At 41.4% G+C, this 21,080-nt stretch overlaps 1 protein-coding gene across 1 annotated transcript in view; it reads left to right on the top strand.

The window, feature by feature from the left end:
- The first annotated feature begins 1,190 nt into the window (after positions 1–1,190).
- The window catches only part of LOC124794881 (importin-4-like), a 128,841-nt gene continuing 108,951 nt past the window's right edge, over positions 1,191–21,080 (top strand). Inside the window, exons 1-3 of the mRNA XM_047258574.1 lie at positions 1,191–1,320; positions 1,553–1,725; positions 17,006–17,180. Coding sequence (XP_047114530.1) covers positions 1,267–1,320; positions 1,553–1,725; positions 17,006–17,180 — 402 coding nt within the window. The 5' untranslated portion in view covers positions 1,191–1,266. The remainder of the gene's footprint in view (positions 1,321–1,552; positions 1,726–17,005; positions 17,181–21,080) is intronic.

The following is a 21,080-nucleotide window of genomic DNA, read 5'->3' as shown; positions in this document are numbered from 1 at the left end:
TAGGGTTTCATACATAAGTGACTTTAGATATCCCCATAGGAAATAATCAAGGGGATTCAGGTCAAGTGACCTCACAGACCAAGGAATAAGACCTCTCCTTCCAATCCAGCGACCAGGAAATGCTTCCTAGTAATCAGGCTCGTCCCCCTCGTTTCCTTGCTGGCAAATAAAAATGTACATGTAAATAAACAGCACAGTACATGTAAACTAAAACCCACGTTAGTTGTAAATTAGCTGGAAAACAGTAATGCTAGACAAAGCAGTAGACAAGTTTACTTCCAGATCTCTGTAAGCTGGTTTCTCCGACCCCAGATTCCCTGTCTCAAATTGTTCAGTGGAGCATTCTCTGTCTTGTTACATTTTTGCACGCTCTTACGAAAACACACTGTGCGACACAGAGGTTCCGAAATGTGATTCTTGTTCTTGGCATATGACTCCACTGGCTATTAACAATCCACAAAATTAATTACAAAGCAAATTTAGAAAAAAAACTTCCATATGAAGTGTTCAATGAGTGAATCCTCTTTAAATCAATGGCACGTAACACTAATTAGCATAATTTTTGAGTAACAACCGACCTATTTCAAGACCTTAGGTCTGTTTTAAAAACGTAAGACAAGACAGGTGGTACTTATGATCTGAAGAATGTTTTTACGACATTCCACAAGGTCATGTTCACCGTACCATTTCCAAACTATTCACTGATTGGTGATTTTAGTTTTGAAGCCGCTCCATTTGCTGGTTGACTTCAGCAACAGGTCGCTCAAGAAAAATCTGTGGTGGTGTAGTGGTAAAAGAAATTGATCTACGGACTTACGTCAAACCGTAAATCATATCGTTCTGCAAGATCACATTAAAGTGCGAAAACTTATTTCTTTTTATATACTCCAGCCCTTGACAAAAGCTTCAATGGCGCATCATGTCAGGTGATGCAAAGAAATAATATAAATAATTTTATCCACCCTAACAATCGTGCGTGGTACTACGTAATGCCATCAACATTAAATAAAGGAAACTCAGAGGGGTCATGTATCATTTCCGTAGGTGAAAAAATAACAACTTTTTATTTAATGATTTATGCAAATGTTCCATATAGGAACAGGTATACCTCTCAGTTTCTTTCCAGATGTGAGAAAATCCTTGCAAAAATCATGAAACATTTGTTTACGCGTGTTATTCTTTGGGCAGTCTTTGAGGTTAAATATCTTTGACAAACCCTCGGCAACAGTAGATGTAGGTAAGAAGCGGTGCGGCAGTATTTCGAGGATGGAGGAGATATTGAAAAAGCTGCTGGTGTCTGACAGTGCTGTCATTAAGGAGGTATATTCGAAGATGAACACGCAGTTCATTTTATTTTGTCACGTATTCACTTCGTATGAAATTACAATTTCCTTCAAATAAAAACTTCCATAATACACTCTTCATACACGTGTTTTCGTCTGTTGCTGTCGTTTATTCTGCTTCAGATAAAAAATTGTTGTGCTATTTTTGCCATGATACGAAAACTTTGTATTGAAAGAACGTACTCCCACAACTTGTTATTAACTTCCAGGGCAGTAAAGAACTGAAAGAGGCTTTCAAGCAACCGGACGTTATACCACTTTTATGTAATGTTGTCGGGTCATCAGACAATCCTCAAATACGCCAATATGCTGCCGTATTGCTTAGGAAGAGGCTTGGACGAAGGAGACATTGGATGAAATTACCAGAAGATCTGAGAAATAAGTGAGTTGACTAATAAACATCTTGTCGTAGAGAAAGTTGCTATTTAGTGTAGTCACTGCAAGTGAATGCGTTTTTTTTTAATGCTAGCAAGTTTTATTTGCTACAGACAGTGCAAATTCATAGCAGTTTTTTTGCAATTCTTGGTGTTTCCGCTGAAGCAAACAAGTCATTTTTTATGTAGTGTGAAATCTGACCTTATTAGTAGTTTGTTTAAAGTCCGCTAAGAAATTAAGGGTCATTGGAAAGGGTACGACAGGCATCCTTCCCTAATCAGAGCTGGATGTTGGACCCAAATCTGTGTGTGTGTGTGTGTGTGTGTGTGTGTGTGTGTGTGTGTGTGTGTGTGTGTGTATTTATAAAATTAATAGCCAATATGTTGAAATGGAAGTGAAATTTGTGTGCCCTATTGACATGGACTATTCAAGCATGCATAAATTTAAGTAACACATATGCAACAAAACATGTCTATACCCACACACAATTTAAAATTGCAAAACAGAGGCCTTCACTTGTATTGTAATGTTACTGTTGCTTATAAGGCAAATGGTTGAAGGGAAATAAATCAGTAGCGTATGTGAAGTGGCAATGAAGATGAGAAGGAAATAAAAGCTCAAAATTTTTGAGGAAGGATTACTGGAGAAAATGATCATAATGTGAACTGTTGTCACGAAACAAAATAAGGTAACACGTTTTGGCCCAATGATGACAGTATCGGAAAGATCTTAAACATGAAATAATGTAGGGCTTGGTGTGTAAAAACGATAAATGGCTTAGGCTGCATCATTCATGAAGTTCATGGTCACAGAATATTAGGAATTTTTCTTAAATAATCTCTAGTGGACAAATTAGATACTGCCTGCAGTAATTTCTTCAATTGAAGTACAAATGAATGTCAAAATGTGAAAGTTTGATGGTGCCAAACAAATGTACTGCTTGTTGTGTGTTAGTCTTTAAAATCATTGCATGTAAAACATCGTCATTTAATAGTAGTGCTCTTGAGGTTGCTTATATTGTTGGACATAAGATATTGTATTTTTGTCAGTAAATGACATGGGAGTTTCAAAAATGCAGCAAGTACAGAATGAGATTTGAAAGTCACTGTTCTTGGAGTTGACCTGATTAAATTGAGAGTACTTTATATTTATTTATTTATTTATTGTTCCATGGGACCAAATTAAGGAGAAGTCTCCATGGTCATGGAACGAGTCAATACATAAAATTATAACACGATAGTAAAAACAGATAAAATGAAATGTAAGAAACATATTCAGGCGAAAATTCGTAAGTTTAAATAAAGAAAATCAATAATATAACACTGGAATTTGCTTAATTTTTCAGCTCTTCCAGGAGCTCCTCGACAGAATAGGAGTGAGCCATGAGGAAACTCTTCAGTATAGACTTAAGAGTTTTGGCTACTGCTAAGATTTTTGAGTTCTTGTGGTAGCTTATTGAAAATGGATACAGCAGAATAATGCACTCCTTTCTGCACAAGTGTCAAGGAAGTCCATTCCACATGCTAGATTTGATTTCTGCCTAGTATTAACTGAGTGAAAGCTGCTAACTCTTGGGAATAAACTAATATTGCTAACAACAAACGACATTATAGAAAATATATACTGTGAGGGCAATGTCAGAATTCTCAGACCATTGAATAGGGGTCGACAAGAGGTTCTCGAACTTACACCACACATAGCTCGAACAGCCTGTTTTTGAGCCAAAAATACCCTTTTTGAATTAGAAGAATTACCCCAAAAAATAATACCATACGACATAAGCGTATGAAAATATGTGAAGTAGACTACTTTTTGTGTTGAACTGTCACTATTTTCAGATACTGTTCTAATGGTAAATAAAGCAGCATTTAGTTTCTGAACAAGATCCTGAACATGGGCTTTTCACAACAGCTTACTATCTATCCGAACGCCTAGGAACTTGAACTGTTCCATCTTGCTTATAATATGCCCATTCTGTCTGATCAAAATCAGTTCTTGTTGAATTGTCAGTTAGAAACTGTAAAAACTGAGTGTTGCTGTGATTTAGCATCAAATTATTTTCCACAAGCCACAAACTTATTTCATGAACTACAGTTATTTGATACTGTTTCAATATTACACACAAGATCCTTCACTGCCAAGCTGGTGTCATCATCAAACAGAAATATTTTTGAATCACCTGTAATACCTGAAGGCATATCATTTATTTAAATAAGAAACAGCAGTGGCCCCAGCACCGACCCTTGGGGAACGCCCCACTTAACAGTGCCCCATTGGGACTGAACATCACTACCACTCTCAGTATTGCGGAGAATTACCTTCTGCTTTCTGTTCTTAAAGTAAGAGGCGAACCAATTGCAAGCTACTCCCCTTACTCCATAATGGTCCAACTTCTGCAGTAATATTTTGTGATCAACACAGTCAAAAGCCTTCGTTAAATCAAAGAAAACAACTAGCGTTCGCAGCCTTTTATTTAATCCATCTAAAACCTCACAGAGAAAAGAGAATATAGCATTTTCAGTTGTTAAACCATTTCTAAAACCAAACTGTTCATTTGACAGCAAATTATGTGAATTTAAATGCTGCACTAACCTTGTATATACAACCCTCTCGATGACTTCAGCAAACACTGATGGCATAGAAATAGGTCAACATTATTCCTGTCTCCCTTTTTATAAAGGGGCTTCACTACCGAGTACTTTAATCTGTCAGGAAACCGACCACTCCTAAAGGAAAAGTTACAGATATGGCTAAGTACTGGGGTTACATACATAGAACAATACTTCAGTATTCTGCTATATACCCCGCCATATCCATGAGAGTTCTTGGTCTTTAGTGATTTAATTACTAACTCAATCTCCCTCTTGTCAGTATCATGGAGGAGCATTTCAGGTAACAGTCTCGGAACACTTCCTTCTACGAGCGCTATATGATTCCCTGTTGGGGCTTGGTTTCTGTTTAGTTCACCTGCTATATTCAGAAAGTGATTATTAAATACTGAACATATATGCGACTTATCAGTAACACGGACATTCCCTCTATGCACTGATTCTATATCCTCGGCCTGTCTCTGGAGACCAGCCGCTTCCTCTACGACTGACCATATGGTTTTATTGCCTTCCTATTAACTTTTTTAAGCACCTTACAATACTGTTTGTAATGGGCTACTGCATTTAGATTTTTACTTTTTCTAATGTTTTTATATAATTGCCACTTTGTTCTACAGGATATTCTTATCCCTCTAGTCAGCCACCAAGGCTGCCTGTTTGTGCTAGTACCCTGTTCTGAACATTCTAACGGAAAGCAACTTTCAAAGTTCACGAGAAGGCTTGAGAAAAGCATTATATTTATTGTCTACTAGTATCAGCACTATAAACATCTTGCCACTCTTGTTCCTTGATAAGGTTTACAAAGGTCTCTACAGCAACTGGATCAGCTTTCCTAAACAGCTGATGACTAAATTTAACATGTGTTGCAGCACAAAAATCTTTTAGAGTTAAAATTTGTGCATCATGATCTGAAAGGCCATTCACCTTTTTGCTAACAGAATGCCCTTCTAGTAATGAGGAATGAACAAAAATGTTGTCTATGGTTGTTCTACTGTTCCCTTGCACTCTCGTTGGAAAGAATACGGTTTGCATAAGATTATATGAATTAAGGTGGTCTACCAGCATTCTCTTCCTTGCACAATCACTTACACAATTAATATTGAAGTCACCACATATAACTAACTTTTTGTATTTCCTATAAAATGAACCAAGAACTTCCTCTAGCTTTAGCAAAAATGTTGTGAAATCAGTCTGGGGATCTATAGATAACAACAGTTAGAAGTTTACCTCCATTAAATTTAACCACACCTGCACAACATTCAAACACCTTTTCAGTGCAGTACTTTGAAACATCAATTGACTCAAATGGGATGCTGTTTTTCACATACATGGCTACTCCCCCACACCGCAAAGAGCTCTTCGAAAAGCTGCCAGTCGACCTGTCTCCTGGTAAAGGAAGCCTCTGAATTATCTCCTTATTTAAGAAGTGTTCAGATATACCAATAATTACAGAGTCAACATCTATAAGCAGTTCACTAACTTTATCTCTAATACCTTGTATATTTTGATGAAATATACTAATTCCCTCATTACTCAGATACCTAAGCTTTGTCAAAAGTGGTTCCTTTGTTAGAGAGACTTCCCTTAAGCAGGAATACCTGTCAGCTGACTTCAATCTAAAAAAGGTGCAGCTCCAACACCCACTACTGCAGGAATTTTCCCATGAGTGATCCCACCAACCCCACCTATACTGTCACCTATAAGCTTTGCCAACCTCCCCTTCCCATACCTGTCGAGGTGCAGGCCATGTCTAGTGAAACCCGTCCTGCTGATACACTCCACCGACACCACTGAAATGTGACCCACACTTTCTGTCATCGGCGCTCCCCCAAGTCTCATGTTATTGGCTATCTTTTCCAGGTCACCATCTATGTCATACTCCCCATCCCTATCAATACTATTACCAGCCCCACCCACAATCACTACCTGATCTTCTTTAGTAAAATCCCTACATAACCCCCCTATGTTAAGTCACCTGAGCCAATCCTGCATTAGGCTTCACAATGCTGGTGACCTGGTACTCACTCCCAAGCACTTCCTGCAACTGCTGGCCTACACCTCTGCCATGAGAACTACCTAACAGCAGAACCTTCTTCTTCCTCTTCGACTTTGCAACTGTTCTAGCCACCGTAACTACTGAGGTCTGCTGCATACTTCCTACTTCTACAGCTACTCTATCCTGTGCAAGCTTCTTCATCTCCCAATACGTACTGCAGCCTACATCCTTCTGAATCTGTTTAGTGTATTCATCCCTTGGTCTCCCTCTACATTCCATTATCCTCATTTTGCTTTTGTTGATGTTCATCTTATATCTGCCTTTAAAGACACTGTCCATTCCGTTCAACTGCTCTTCCAAGTCCTTTGCTGTCTCTGACAGAATAACAATGTCATCGGCGAACCTCAAAGTTTTTATTTCTTCTCCATGGATTTTAATACCTACTCCGAATTTTTGTTTTGTTTCCTTTACTGCTTGCTCAATATACAGATTGAATAACATCGGGGAGAGGCTACAACCCTGTCTCACTCCCTTCCCAACCATTACTTCCCTGTCATGTCCCTTGACTCTTATAACTGCCATCTGGTTTCTGTACAAATTGTAAATAGCCTTTCACTCCCTGTATTTTACCCCTACCACCTTCAGAATTTGAAAGAGTATTCCAGTCGACATTGTCAAAAGCCTTCTCCAAGTCTACAAATGCTAGAAACCTAGCTTCTAAGATAAGTCGTAGGGTCAGTATTGCCTCACGTGTTCCCATATTTCTACGGAATCCAAACTGATCTTCCCCGAGGTCGGCTTCTACCAGTTTTTCCATTTGTCTGTAAAGAATTCGCGTTAGTATTTTGCAGCTGTGACTTATTAAACTGATAGTTCGGTAATTTTCACATCTGTCATCACCTGCTTTCTTTGGAATTGGATTTATTATATTTTTCTTGAAGTCTGAGGGTATTTCACCTGTCTCATACATTTTGCTCACCAGATGGTAGTGTTTTGTCAGGACTGGCTCTCCCAAGGTTGTCAGTAGTTCTAATGGAATGTTGTCTACTCCCAGGGCCTTGTTTCGACTTAGATCTTTCAGTGCTCTATCAAATTCTTCACGCAGTATCATGTCTCCCATTTCATCTTCATCCTCTTCCATTTCCATAATATTGTCCTCAAGAACATCGCCCTTGTATAGTCCCTCTATATACTCCTTCCACCTTTCTGCTTTCCCTTCTTTGCTTAGAACTGGGTTTCCATCTGAGCTCTTGATATTCACGCAAGTGGTTCTCCTTTCTCCAAAGGTCTCTTTAATTTTCCTGTAGGCAGTATCTATCTTACCCCTAGTGAGGTAAGCCTCTACATCCTTACATTTGTCCTCTAGCCGTGCCTGCTTAGCCATTTTGCACTTCCTGTTGATTTCATTTTTGAGACGTTTGTATTCCTTTTTTGCCTGCTTCATTTACTGCATTTTTATATTTTCTCCTTTCATCAATTAATTTCAGTATTTCTTCTGTCACCCAACGATTTCTACTAACCCTCATCTTTACCTACTTGACCCTCTGCTGCCTTCACCACTCCATCCCTCAAAGCTATCCATTCTTCTTCTACTGTATTTCTTTCCCCCATTCTTGTCAATTGTTCCTTTATGCTCTTCTTCAAACTCTCTACAACCTCTGGTTCCTTGAGTTTATCCAGGTCCCATCTCCTCAAATTCCCACCTTTTTGCAGTCTCTTCAGTTTTAATCTACAGTTCATAACCAATAGATTGTGGTCAGTCCACATCTGCCCCTGGAAATGTCTTAAAATTTAAAACCTGGTTCCTAAATCTGTCTTACCATTATATAATCTATCTGATATCTTCTAGTATCTCCAGGGTTCTTCCACGTATACAACCTTCTTTCATGATTCTTGAACCAAATGTTAGGTATGATTAAGTTATGCTCTGCGCAAAATTCTACCAGGCGGCTTCCTCTTTCATTTCTTACCCCCAATCCATATTCACCTACTATGTTTCCTTCTCTCCCTTTTCCTACTCTCGAATTCCAATCACCCATGACTATTAAATTTTTGTCTCCCTTTAGTACCTGAATAATTTCTTTTATCTCATCATACATTTCATCAATTTCTTCATCTGCAGAGCTAGTTGGCATATAAACTTGTCCTACTGTAGTAGGCATGGGCTTTGTGTCTATCTTGGCCACAATAATGCGTTCACTATGCTACGGGAAAAATTATGGCTGTAGTTTCCCCTTGCTTTCAGCCGTTCGCAGTACCAGCACAGCAAGGCCGTTTTGGTTAATGTTACAAGGCCAGATCGGTCAATCATTCAGACTGTTGCCCCTCAACTACTGAAAAGGCTATCCTATGTCTGATGGTTACTCAAAGGCTGTCTATTGAAGATCCTTAACCATATTTGGCTCAAAAGTGTCTTTCCTTCTTAATGATTAGAAAGTATTATTGTACCAGTCATTAAGCTGGGTAAAATCCCAATGTCCTTCAACAGCTAATGACACATAGCCTCACCAACAAGCTCTACAGATCCCTTGAAATGGTGGTTGCCCATTGATTATGCTACGTTCTTGAACCTTGGGGCCTTTAGTTACCCTATTAGTGTGGTTTCATAGGACGATGATCTAAAACTGATCATCTGGTTAGTTCGGAATTGACAATGGGCTAGGCTTTTTATAAACACCAACACCTCATCAGTCTTTTTTGATATACAGAAAGCTTAAGATAGTGCTTGGCCCCATCACATTTTACTTATATCCACCACCCCTTTGATCCTTCGTACTGTAGATGGTACTGAACTCAGCTCTCCATGGCTACAAGAGAATGGCATGCCACAGGACTCCTTGTGGAATGTTATACTCTTCATCGCCATCAGTGGGCTAGTGACCTGTCTGGACTACTGCTCACCTTGAATTGTATGTCAATAACTTTAGCATTTGGTACAGCTCCCAGTCTAGCCTTCGCTGAACACAAGCTCCAAGGCCCCATCCAAAGGCCCTCCATATATAGCCTTTCTTATGGTTTCAAATTCTCTCAGGCCGGTATGCGGTTCATGCATTTCTCTTATCATACCGTGGTTCATCGTGACACAGAACTCTGCATGAGTGCTATTGTGGCCCATTCTTCCTTCCTGGGCTGCATTTCCTTCTCTGTGCCCCTTCTTCACTGTTCTTGCTACTTTTCCTTCCCTGTCCCTGCTCCTTTCTCTCTGCCGCCACCTTCCCTTCTCTTGGTTTTTCTTACTTAAGTTGGCCTGACTATACATTTGGTTTCTTCTACTGTTTCCACTTTTTGTTCCTCTTGCTTTTTCTTTTTCACCCTCTTTTACTTCCCCCCTTTGGGGTGTGACCTCCATTTCTATATTTTCTCTGTGGTGTGAGCTACTTCGAGAAGAACTCTCTCTCTAGCATCTTCAGTGTGGATTCCTCCTCCCTCTTCCTTCCCTGTCGTAGTGCCCTCCCCCTGCTCCACTAGGACACTAGCACATGTAGCCAGTCTGTGTAGTGGGGCTGTTACGTATCCATTTAGTTGAGATCCCTGACAACAAAGGTATCCACTTCGATACATGAGCTGTTGCCTCCCAGTGCGTGCTTAGGAGTTACTGCTTGTCATTCTGGAGCATTGGAACTTCTGGCAATGGCCATCATGTCGGATTTCCCCTGCTGTGTTTGGGTGATGCTCACAGGGTGAAACAGCCCCGGACCGGAGTGGGTAGTATCAGGACAGACATTTTGCATATGAAACGTGTTATGCTCGAAAATACTGGTCATCGCTTTGGTTGGCAATGGATCATTTACTGCTGCTTCTTATGACCCTGTGGCCTTCCCTTCCCTGGCTACACTGAGAGAGGAAGAGATCACTGGCTTGGGTGAAACACTTTTCACCACTACCTGATCTATACTAGGATGGACAAGGACACATTCACCATCACAAAACCATAATTTTGTGTGGAAAATAGTGAAGGCAGGTTTGGTGAAGTGGAATCCCTCAGTAAGATGCGGTCGGGTTCACTGTTGATCAGAACTTCTTCTGCTGCCACCCAAACTGCATCCATCCATTCATATTTGTGACCATGTTGGTGACATCCCAGTGTCCATTACTCCTTACTAGTCTTTGAGTATGGCTCAGGGAGCCATTTCTCGTAAGGGCCTCATCCTTCAAACTTATGAGGAACACCAGGCCAATCCAGAACAAAGGGGCTTTCATTTTGTTGGGTTCAGAATTGCATTAATACAGGAACTTTTACTCTGGCATTTAAGGGAGATATTCTACCAGAGGAGGTCAAGGTTGTGTGTTATCGGTGTGACATGAAGCCATATGTCCCACCACCCAAGAGGAGTTTTCAGTGTTCGCATTTCGGGCACATCTTCCCACTGTACGGATGACCCTCAGTGTGATGAATATGGACATCCACTCCGTCAGGGGAGTCCTTCGGTTCCATTGTCATGTCCATCACTCTCCACACTCACCAGATTGCCCAATTTATAAGGAGGAAAAGAAGATAACAGGAGTAACAGGTCCACGATTGTTTATTCTACATTGAGGTTATTCAGAAATATGGTTTTCATCCTGTGTTGATGAAACATATCTCAGCATGTGTTAGATCCTTTTCCCCCTTCTCCCTCATCCTTACCTCTGTACTACTCCTTGCTCCTCTCCCCTGCATTTCCGAAGCCCTCCACTCCATGTGCCACTCTACGTCCCTGGCCGGAGAAGTGTCAGCCTCCTTCCGTACCCACTGGCGATGGAGCTTCCTCCTCGTTGACACATTTCTTGCAGACCACGACTTATACAAACTTAATGATGGTTCCCCTACTCATCTTAGTGCCACCTATGGAACTTATCTGCCATGACCTTCTGCTCAGTTCCCCTCCTTTTCTTCCTTCCCTACACTCGTCAACACACTATGACCTCTGACAGTGACCACTTCCTGTTAGTTCTCATATTCCCTTCCCATCTCCTGATGGCTAGGTTATCCTGCTAAGCTTTCCATTGTGCTGATTGGCCTCTGTATGCCTGCCATGTCGTGTTTACATGCTCCTTGTCACGCTGTATTTATGGAGTCATCTGTGATCCATCCGATAAGATAATTCATGCCACCAGCTTATCCATTCCCTGCTCGACAGGCTCCGCTCACTGCTAGCATGTTCTAAGTTGAAGCACAGCCATTGCCGCTCGCATCTATGATCGCCATCGCCCCATGAAACGATTCAAGTGGCACCTGTCCTCCACCGGCCTCTTTATCTTTAAAAGTCTTCGTGCCAAAGCCTGTTAATTAATCTGATAGTCAGGTGTGTTGGGAACACTTTGTCTCCTCCCTAAGTTCTGCTGTCCATTTGTCATGGCCATGGGCTACACTCTGCACCCTCAAAGGTTGTCAGTAGCAGTCTTTCATTCTGGGCCTTATCCTTCCAGGTGGCCTTCGTATGGATCCATCCGTTCTCACAGAACAACTCGTGACCCATTTTGGGACAGCATTGGCATCAGCCTCCTATCCTGCTGCCTTCCTCCTCCAGAAACAGTGAGGTGAAGCTTCCCACTTAGATTTTACCCCTTGTCAGGTGAAATCCTACAGTGAACTATTTACAGAATGGGAGCTTCTTCTGGTCCTCTTCTTCCCACAGTTCAGCTCCTGGCCTTGATTCCATCCATCACCAACTACTTCAACATCTCAGTCATCCACAGTGGCAATATCTCCTCCAGGTGTTCATATTTGACTTGAAGGCATTTTCCCCTCTCATTGGAAAGCGGTATTATGGTTCCTGTCCTTAAGCCTGGCAAGGTCCATCGTCCCTTGATAGTTACCAGCCGATCAGCGTGTCCAATGTCCCCTTCAAGTTACAAAAACAGATGGTGGCTTGTTGGCTCATTTGCATCCTTGTATCTCGGTACCTTTTATCTCCTTGCCAATACGGCTTTTGAGAGACAGTCTCTGATCGATAGTCCGCTTCGATTGGAAACCATTGTTTGGCAGTCCTTTCCTTAGTGATGCCACCTTGTCATAGTTTCCTTCAATCTTCTAAAACCTACAACGCAGATTGGCACTATCACATCCTCCTTACACTCCGTGAGTGATCTTGGCCCCCCCCCCCCCCCCTCCCGATTTTTATTAGCCAGTTCCTATCCCACTGATCACCACTTTCAGCTCTCTGCAGACCCAGGAGAAATGCATTCCACAGGGCTCCGTATTAAGTGTCCTTTTTCTCATTGTTATTAATGGACTTGGGGCTTCTGCTGGACTGTTGGTTACCCCTGCTCTATATGTGGATGATTTCTGTATTTGGGCGAGCCAACTCTCAGTGGATTCTGTGGAACATCTCCAGGATGCCATCTGATTCGCTTCCATGTGATCAAACTTTCATAGTTTTCAGTTCTCCCCCTTAAGTCGAGGCTGGTGCATTTGTCGCCATATTACAATCAGTCCTGATCCGGAGCTGTACCTCAATGCCCAACACCTGACTGTGGTCCCCCAATTCTGTTTCTTGGGTGTTCTTTTTGACAAGGAGTGTACTTGGTTGCCCCAGATATGTCATATGAAGGTTGGCTGTTTGCATAAACTTACTGTACTTCGCTTCCTTGCCAACACCACTTGGGGTACAGATTGGTTGACTCTTCTCCACCTTTATTGGGTATCAGTTCTGTCTTGTCTGGACTGTGGTTGTGAAGTTCATGGATCAGCTGCCCCTTTCATGCTGCTCCTCTTGGACCCAGTGCATCATAGTGTCTGTTTAGCCACTGATGCCTTTCACACCAACCCTGTGAAACGTCTTCTGTTTGATGCTGGAATTGCTCCCCTTTCTGTTCGGCAGTCACGGCTGCTGATTTTCTATGTTGTCACTATCCGCTCTTTCCCTGCACACCCCTGCTAGTCTTTTTGTTGCTTTGGGACATTGTCTGCACTCAGATTGGTTTATAAGTAAGGCTCCGTCTTGCTTCTCCTCACGGCAATTTCCATCTTCCCTTGTTTTCTTCTTCTTCTTCACCACGTTCTCTCTCAACCACCTTCACTTGGTTAGTTCATCAGCCCTGAATTTGGACAGATCTATTCCAGGGCTCAAAACCCCCATCACTACAATGGTGGTCCATTGTTTGTTCTGTCCATTCTTACAGGAATTTCAGGGTGCTATTGTTTTTCTACACTGATGGCTCTAAATCTGCTGATCACATGCGATGTACCTTCACATCTTTTGTTGGCACTTGAAGATCTCTTGCCTGCCATGTATGGGTTGTTTGCTGTAGAACTGATGGCCTTCCATTGGGCCCTCTACCTTATTAAAGGGTCCTCCTTCACCTGAGTTTTGTTATGTATTGACTCATTGAGTGGCCTTTAGGTTAGGTGTTTTTCAAGCCACTTCTTGGTTTCTGCCATCCACAACCTTCTTGCCAGTCTTGGTGCTGCTGATTGTTCGGGTCACTTACATTGGGCTCCCGAGTAGTGAATTGCCAAATGTCCGAGGAAGAGCAGACATCTACCACCCGTTCTGTGACCCCTCTAGGGGCAGATTTGTGATTTGTGGATTTACGTCAAATCCTTTTTTCCTTACTAGTGAGATGGCTCCCCTGGCAGGTTACCCCATTGACTAATAAACTTCGTGCAATCAAGGAGGGTGCTGTCATGGCGGAGTTCTTCCCTCCACCCGTACAGGCGAGGACCTACCATCCTCTGCCGTCTTCATATTGGCCATACTTGGTTGACCTATGGTTGTATACTCCACAGTAATGCCCCCCTTCACTTGGGCCAGGTTCTCTCTCTCTTCTCCCTATGTTTTATCTGGTCTTCTATGCCATTTGTTTACCTTTTTCTTGTCTTCTTCACCTCATGTGGTCATGGTATGGTGCAGGTATTGAGAAGGGATGGTGGCGATGCTGGTGCACGTCTCTGGCGTGCCCCTACTCTAGCCATTCCCCCACCCTCCTGCTGTTCTTTACTTTCCGTGCTACCCTGACATTCTATTTACCTCTTTATTTGCCCTTTTCCCCTTCCCTCTTGGCTGTGCTGTGCTGTTTCAGTTCCTCCTTTGCTTTCTGCCACCTTAAATCATGGACCGATGACCACGCTATGTGGTCCCCTCCCCCAACCAACCAACCAGCCAGCCATCCATCTACCTGGGTACGCCGTGCTTGGCCTTAGTTGCGCAGTCTTTAGTTTTGGAACTGCTCTCTGATAAAATACTGAATTGGCTGCTCCACACTTGTCAGCTAAAGACTAGCTGCTTGCAGAAGCTTAATGCACTGTGCTTCCTCGCCGCACATATTGGGGTGCAGATTGTAGTACTTATCTCTGCATTACTGGTCTCTGTTTTCATCCTAATTGCCTAGGAGTACCAGGTCTGGTTTGGAAGCACCTTCACTATGAAACTATAAGACACAGCCCATGTGGAGTTAGACTGGCCACTCCAGTGTATTCTGGTCTAGCCCCTTAGATAGTCTGCTTGCTGACGTGAGAATCATCCCTCTTCAGTTCAAACAGTAACAGCAGTTACGCACTTACGCAATCGTGATCCTACAATTTCCTACTCATCCAACTAATCGCATTAGTTTTGCATATGAGGGCACTGATCCCGACACCCGCCCTCAGGTGGGATCACCAGTTGGAGCATACTTCGCAGTCCTGAGACCTGGACTCATCTCCTTAAAATGTGCTCCCCATGTTTTTCCTGTACACTTCCCTTGGTATCCAGGGAATGTATTAGGACTGATCTATTTCAAGGTCCTAAAGTCTGTTGCTCCGTTGAGTTTTCAGTTTCTGTTCCTTTCAGTTCTTCATTAGTATAGGCATGCTATCTTTATTTACACTGACAGCTCTAAAACTATGGCTAAGGTTGGCTATGCTTTTAAGTGTCCTGCCGGTCAGGAACAACATTGGTTGCTGGAAACATGCATTTTTATGGCAAATCTGATGGTCATTAAGAGCCCTAAGCTTTATTAAAGGGGCCTCCCCTGACTATATTCTAATTTGTAGTGACTCAGTGAGCAGTATCAGGCAACTGATCTGTGGTATCTGCTTTTCATGACGTCTTGGACGTTTGTTGTATTGCCTGCTTAACTGACTTCTGGTTCCCAAGTTGTGGGTATTGCAGGAAATGGACTGGCAGGCTGTTTGGCTAGACGAACCATTACTCGTCCCATATTCATTTTGACAGTCTTGAATGTGGATTTGTTGGTGCAGATAAGGTGTCTACTGTCTCAGAAATGTATCATTGTCTGGTGAGCTACTCCCCCACTAATCTACCATCCTCGTGCCTCTGCATTTGTCATACTGAACTAACCCATAGTTTTATTTTGTGTAATGAGCTACCCCCATCTTGTGTTTGTGGAGTGTTGTAGACAACTCATATCCAGTGAAATGCCGCCATCTTCTGGCTCTCCATGAAGAGCATGATCTTTGGAATTGTTTGTCTCTAATATTGGCAGGCTACTCATGGACACTTGAACTAGTTCTCAGTTTCCTCCATGATAGAGGTGTTTATTATGATGTATGAAGTTTTAAACTACCTTCAGAATGGTTGGGATTGGGGCATCTCTTGTTGCTTGCTGCATCTGGGGACCCTTGACTCTGCATACTTTGACAGCTGCCCCTGTCATCCCCCTTTTACTCTGTATTAATTGCTTTTAGATGTTGTTTGCCCCTTCTGCTGCACCCTGTTTTAAGTTTTAGGGGTGTCACTGTTGAATAGCAGGTGTTGCTCCCTCATTAATGCTTTGACCCTAATGGAAAAGGGTGGTGCTCCCATTGTATGCAGAGCTCGGGACACACCCACCTTCTCCTGTAACTATTTCTCTCATCTTGCTTTATTATTGTCAGTCCCATTGATGTCCATTTAGTTTTCAGTCTTCTCATTTTTACTGCTCTGAATTCATGACATGAAGGCATTCTTCACTCTGTAATTATCTTAAGCTTTAGTTGGATTGGTTGGGATTAGGTATGAGTGGGGTTTCTTTTGCCACCGATGAGCGTTGGGAGACCCCTCATCTCTTCTGACCTACATACTGGCCCAATCCATATACTTTTATTTCCTCATAATTTTTTTCTCCACTTTGGCATCAGTGTTGCCTTCAGTGCATAGATTTTACCACTCCTGTGTACTTTCATTATCTCATCACATTCCTGGCAGACGTCACTAACTCCACATGAACTACCCATTGACTGAGGACTGATGACCCAACCAGCCAACCAATTCTCCTGGAAAATAAAATTGGCAGCTAGTACCTTTTAGTAGCTCTATATGAATAAATGTAATAATTATCAATTTTATCTTCAGGTATTTTTTAAGTCTCTCTCTCTCTCTCTCTCTCTCTCTCTCTCTCTCTCTCTCTCTCTCTCTCTCTCTCTCTCTCTCTCTCTCTCTCTCCCCAAATCAGCACCTGTTCCTGTCTAAAAGTGGATGTGTGTCCATTATAGCATATCCATATTTCATGAGGGATTTAGACTAGTTGTCAGTTCCTGAGATACTAGTAATTAATGTTTTAATAAAATGGGGGGAATTATCAGTGTGAACCCAATGAATTTACACTCAAGCACAGTCTGTAGATTTTTGTCAAAATAGCATATAGTAGATATGAATATGATTATAGTCATGCCTTTTTGTTGTCTATTAAGTAAATAGATTTCATGTGCTACAGTACAGACTGTAGCATCAACTCCGATGTATTAACAATGAGCACTTATTAAGTTGGTGTTTATGCAGGATCAAACAAGGTATACTGGAGACTTTGGTCAAAGAACAGCAGAAAAGTGTGAAGACTTCCATTGCTCAATTTGTTGGAATCCTGGTGAAACATGAGCTACCAAGCCAGAGCTGGCCCGAAGTCCTGCAGTTTATTCAGCAGCTGTGTTCTAGTGAAAACTATGCAGATAAGGAAGTAAGTTGATTCCATCACTGAAAAAACTTATTTTTCTCGATAGGAAAGTAAATTGTTTTTCACTGAAGCTTTTGTAAACGTCATACTACTACCACTGTTACTCTGACCATTCATAGTGCCTACTTAGTGCAGAGTTATTGCTCTGACTTTGTTCCCAGCAAAAACCTATAAAAAGTTTAGATGATGTGAATTGATTCCATTTAGTCTCAAATATTGTCTAATTGTAAGTACTGTAAGAAGACTGATGCAGCAAGATGCCAATTGACTTGTCACTGAAACAGACATGTTTGTGGTGTGACAGACATGAAATAACAAAAAATTATATGCTATATACCTTAGTTAACAGTTTTGGGCAGTGCAGGGAGGACACTATTTCAAATCTATCCCTAGACGTCAAAGATGTTACTCAACAAAGTGAACTGTAGACACCAATCTCGGTGAAAAGTAACTAATCATGTGACTGAGTATAGCCATGTTCCAATACAAAGTAGTGTGTATTGTTACTTTCTACTAAAAGTGCAAAAAAATATTATGGGAAACCCCAGTGGCTTGCTGTAATGCTAGAAATTTGGTGGTGGTGGTGGTGGTGGTGGTGGTGGTGGAGGAGGAGGAATAACTATAATATATGTTCTAGAACAGGTTGAAAGAGTGATTTGTAAGCAATCTTCTTTGTAGACTGATTGCACTTCCCCAGTATTCTGCCAATAAACCGAAGTTTGCCATCTGCTTTACCCAGGACTGAGCCTATGTAATCATTCCATTTCATATCTGTACAGTGTTACACCCACATATCTGTATGAATTGGCCAGTTCCAGCTGTGGCTTATTGAAATTGTAGCCATAGGATATCATGGTTTTTTTGCTTTGTGAAGTGCACAATTTTACACTTCCGAACATTTAAAGGAAGTTGCCAGTATTTGCTCCACTGAGAAATCTTGTCAAGATCTGAATGAATATTTATGCAACTTCTTTCAGATCGTACTTGATTATATAAAACTGCATCATCTGCAAAAAGTCCGTTAACATTAACATTGTCCACAAGATTGTTAATATACAACATGAATAGCAAGGGTCGTCTCACCACACTTCCCCGGTGCATACCCGAAGTCATAGTTCCACATCTGATGATGATTCTCCATCCAAGATAACATGCTGTGTCCTCCCTATAAAAAAATCCTCAATCTAGTCAAAGGTTTCACTAATAAATAAATGTCGTATGACTAGGACCTCCCGTTAGGTAGACCGTTCGCCGAGTGCTAGTCTTTCAATTTGACGCCACTTCGGCGACTTGCGCGTCAATGGGGATGAAATGATGATGATTAGGACAACACAACACTCAGTCCCTGAGCAGTGAAAATCTCCGACCCAGCCGGGAATCGAACCCGGGCCCTTAGGATTGACATTCTGTCACGCTGACCACTCAGCTACCGGGGTGGACAAAAGTTTCACTTGATACCCTATATGATCAAACTTTTGACAGTAAGCATAGGGGTGGTACTGAGTCAAATGCTTTTTGTAAATCAAGAAATACTGCATCTACCTGACTGCCTTGATCCAAAGCTGTCAGTATGTCCTGTGGGAAAAGTGTGTGTTGGGTTTCACAAGATCAGTGTTTTTGAAATCCATGGAGGAGGTCAATCTGTTAAAGATATCACACTATGTTCAAGCACAGAATATGGTCTAAGATTCTACAACTCTTGGATGTCAAGTATGTTGGACAGTAGTTTTGTGGATCAGTTCTACTATCCTTCTTGGAGAAGGGTGTGACCTGCACTTCCTTCCAACTATCGAGCATGGCTTTTTGTTAGTGATCTAAGATTACAGTTCAAAGGGGGTTAACTCGGCTGCAAATTCAGTACCAGAATCTGATGAGGACTCAATCGGGCCCTGGAGTGTTGTTCAGTTTTGATGATTTCAGTTGTTTCTCAACACCACGATACTAATGCTGATTTCACTCTTCTTTTCAGTGGTATGAGTATTAAATTGGGGCAATTCTCCTGAGTTTTTCTTTGTAAAGGCACATTTGAAAATGGAGTTAAGTGTTTCAGCTTTTGCTTCACTAACCTCAGTTTCAGTTCCTGTCTCATTGCCTGGGGACTGGATACTAACTTTGGTGCCTCTAATAGCCTTTACATACGATCAGAATGTCTTTGGTTTTTGTGAAAGATCAGTTGACAGCTTTCTGCTCCGGTAGTCACTGAAGGCTTCACATGTTGCTCCCTTCACAATCAAGAGTTTCATTCAGCATCTTTCTGCCCAAAGCCCTACACTGTTTTACACCTGTTATACAATGATCGCTGTTTCTTTAGAAGTTTCTTCAGTGACTGTGTACCATTATGAATTGTTCTACTGGGTACATATCTACCCAGTGCATGATCAACTGTTCTTTTAAGCTCAAGCCGTAGTTCCTTTACATGCTCCTGCAGTGTGCTGAAAGTTTAAAGTTTCATATTGAGATATGACACTATTGATTTTTTATCTAGTTTACTGATCATATATATCTTCCTGCTTGTTTCAAGTTGTCCTTTGTACTTTAGTAATCATTGTTGCCATAACCGCATAATGGTCACTGATGTTGATGTGGACGTCCTCAAAGAGGTCATGTCTGTTTGCTCCCATTAAATTGAATAATGTCCATTATGAATGTGGTTCCAAATCATCTGTTCTAGGTAGTTTTCAGAGAAGGCGTTTAGTAATGTTTCACAGGATGTCTTATCAGGCCGCCACTAACAAAACTGTAATGTTAGCTGTTAATTGTTGGATGATTAAAGTCTCCACAATTATTACAATATGATTGGGGAACCTATGTACAGGTGAACTGAGCTGTTCTCTGAAGTTTTCAGTTATATCAGATGAGTCTGGTGGGCAATAGGATCCATTTACAGGTTTATTCTGTTGTACAATAATGTAATCGGTCTGTGGCCATTTTGAAGTATCACAAGTCATCATTGAAATATATTAAACTTGGCTCTATAGTACAGGTTTCACAGTATATATATATTAGAATGTGTTCATAAAGACGTGCTGAAATAGAACAAATATGTCTGACATACAGTAAATAGCTGTGCTGTAAATTGATCACCAAATCCAGTCAGTACATGGGCAGGCACCATTACATAAATTGACGGTTGATTTTTGAACAATAAACAGTGTATTTCAGGACCAAACTCTACCATAACCTCGCGCAACCAAAGTTCAAAACACCCTTCCTGAAACTGACACATTGAAGAGTCCATATAATTCCAGTGTAAACTAGCAGATAAACAAGGTTCTGTCTCTTGTGGCTGAGTCCTATGTTGCCATCAGTTGTTCGTATCTTACAGAAACCACTCAACTGCCCTGCAATTTGCATTGCACCAGAGTGTAATTTGAGATCACTGGTACATTGTTGCATTTGTGTACAAGTGTGCTCTTCCTTTTACGAATGCACTCTTACACACACTACATTTCCAAATTGGGCTACACCACACATGCATTGTAACTGAAACTGTTATTGTTTATGCAGAAAAGGAAGCTTTATAAAATATCTGACAACATAGCTCATCTGGGTGCAATAAAGTGGGTTTGTATTTTGAGGCAGAATTTGCGTCTATATTCACTTTTATCACAAATGTAAGTTTTCTAATCTTATGTATGTTTCTCGGGTGTAAATAATGGTATCTGTTAGTAGTTACATAATGTTGTAGGGTACTAATTTTCAGGAGAGTGCACTGGAAGTGTACGGCGAGTGAGTGAGAAATTGGTTTTTCCAAATAAAATTTTTCTGAAACTTTTTTAACTGTAGTAGTTACATAATTTTCTTAAATATTTTGTTTATATTGCGCAGCATATTACCTCTAACCTACTCTCCCATGTAAGACATTAACCATTCTGTTCACTAACCATCCACAGTTTTTCTACC

This window comes from Schistocerca piceifrons, chromosome 4, assembly GCF_021461385.2.
Source record: "Schistocerca piceifrons isolate TAMUIC-IGC-003096 chromosome 4, iqSchPice1.1, whole genome shotgun sequence".
NCBI lineage: Eukaryota > Metazoa > Arthropoda > Insecta > Orthoptera > Acrididae > Schistocerca > Schistocerca piceifrons.
Note: the sequence above shows the minus strand (reverse complement) of the source record. Positions and strands in the feature narration are given on the sequence as shown.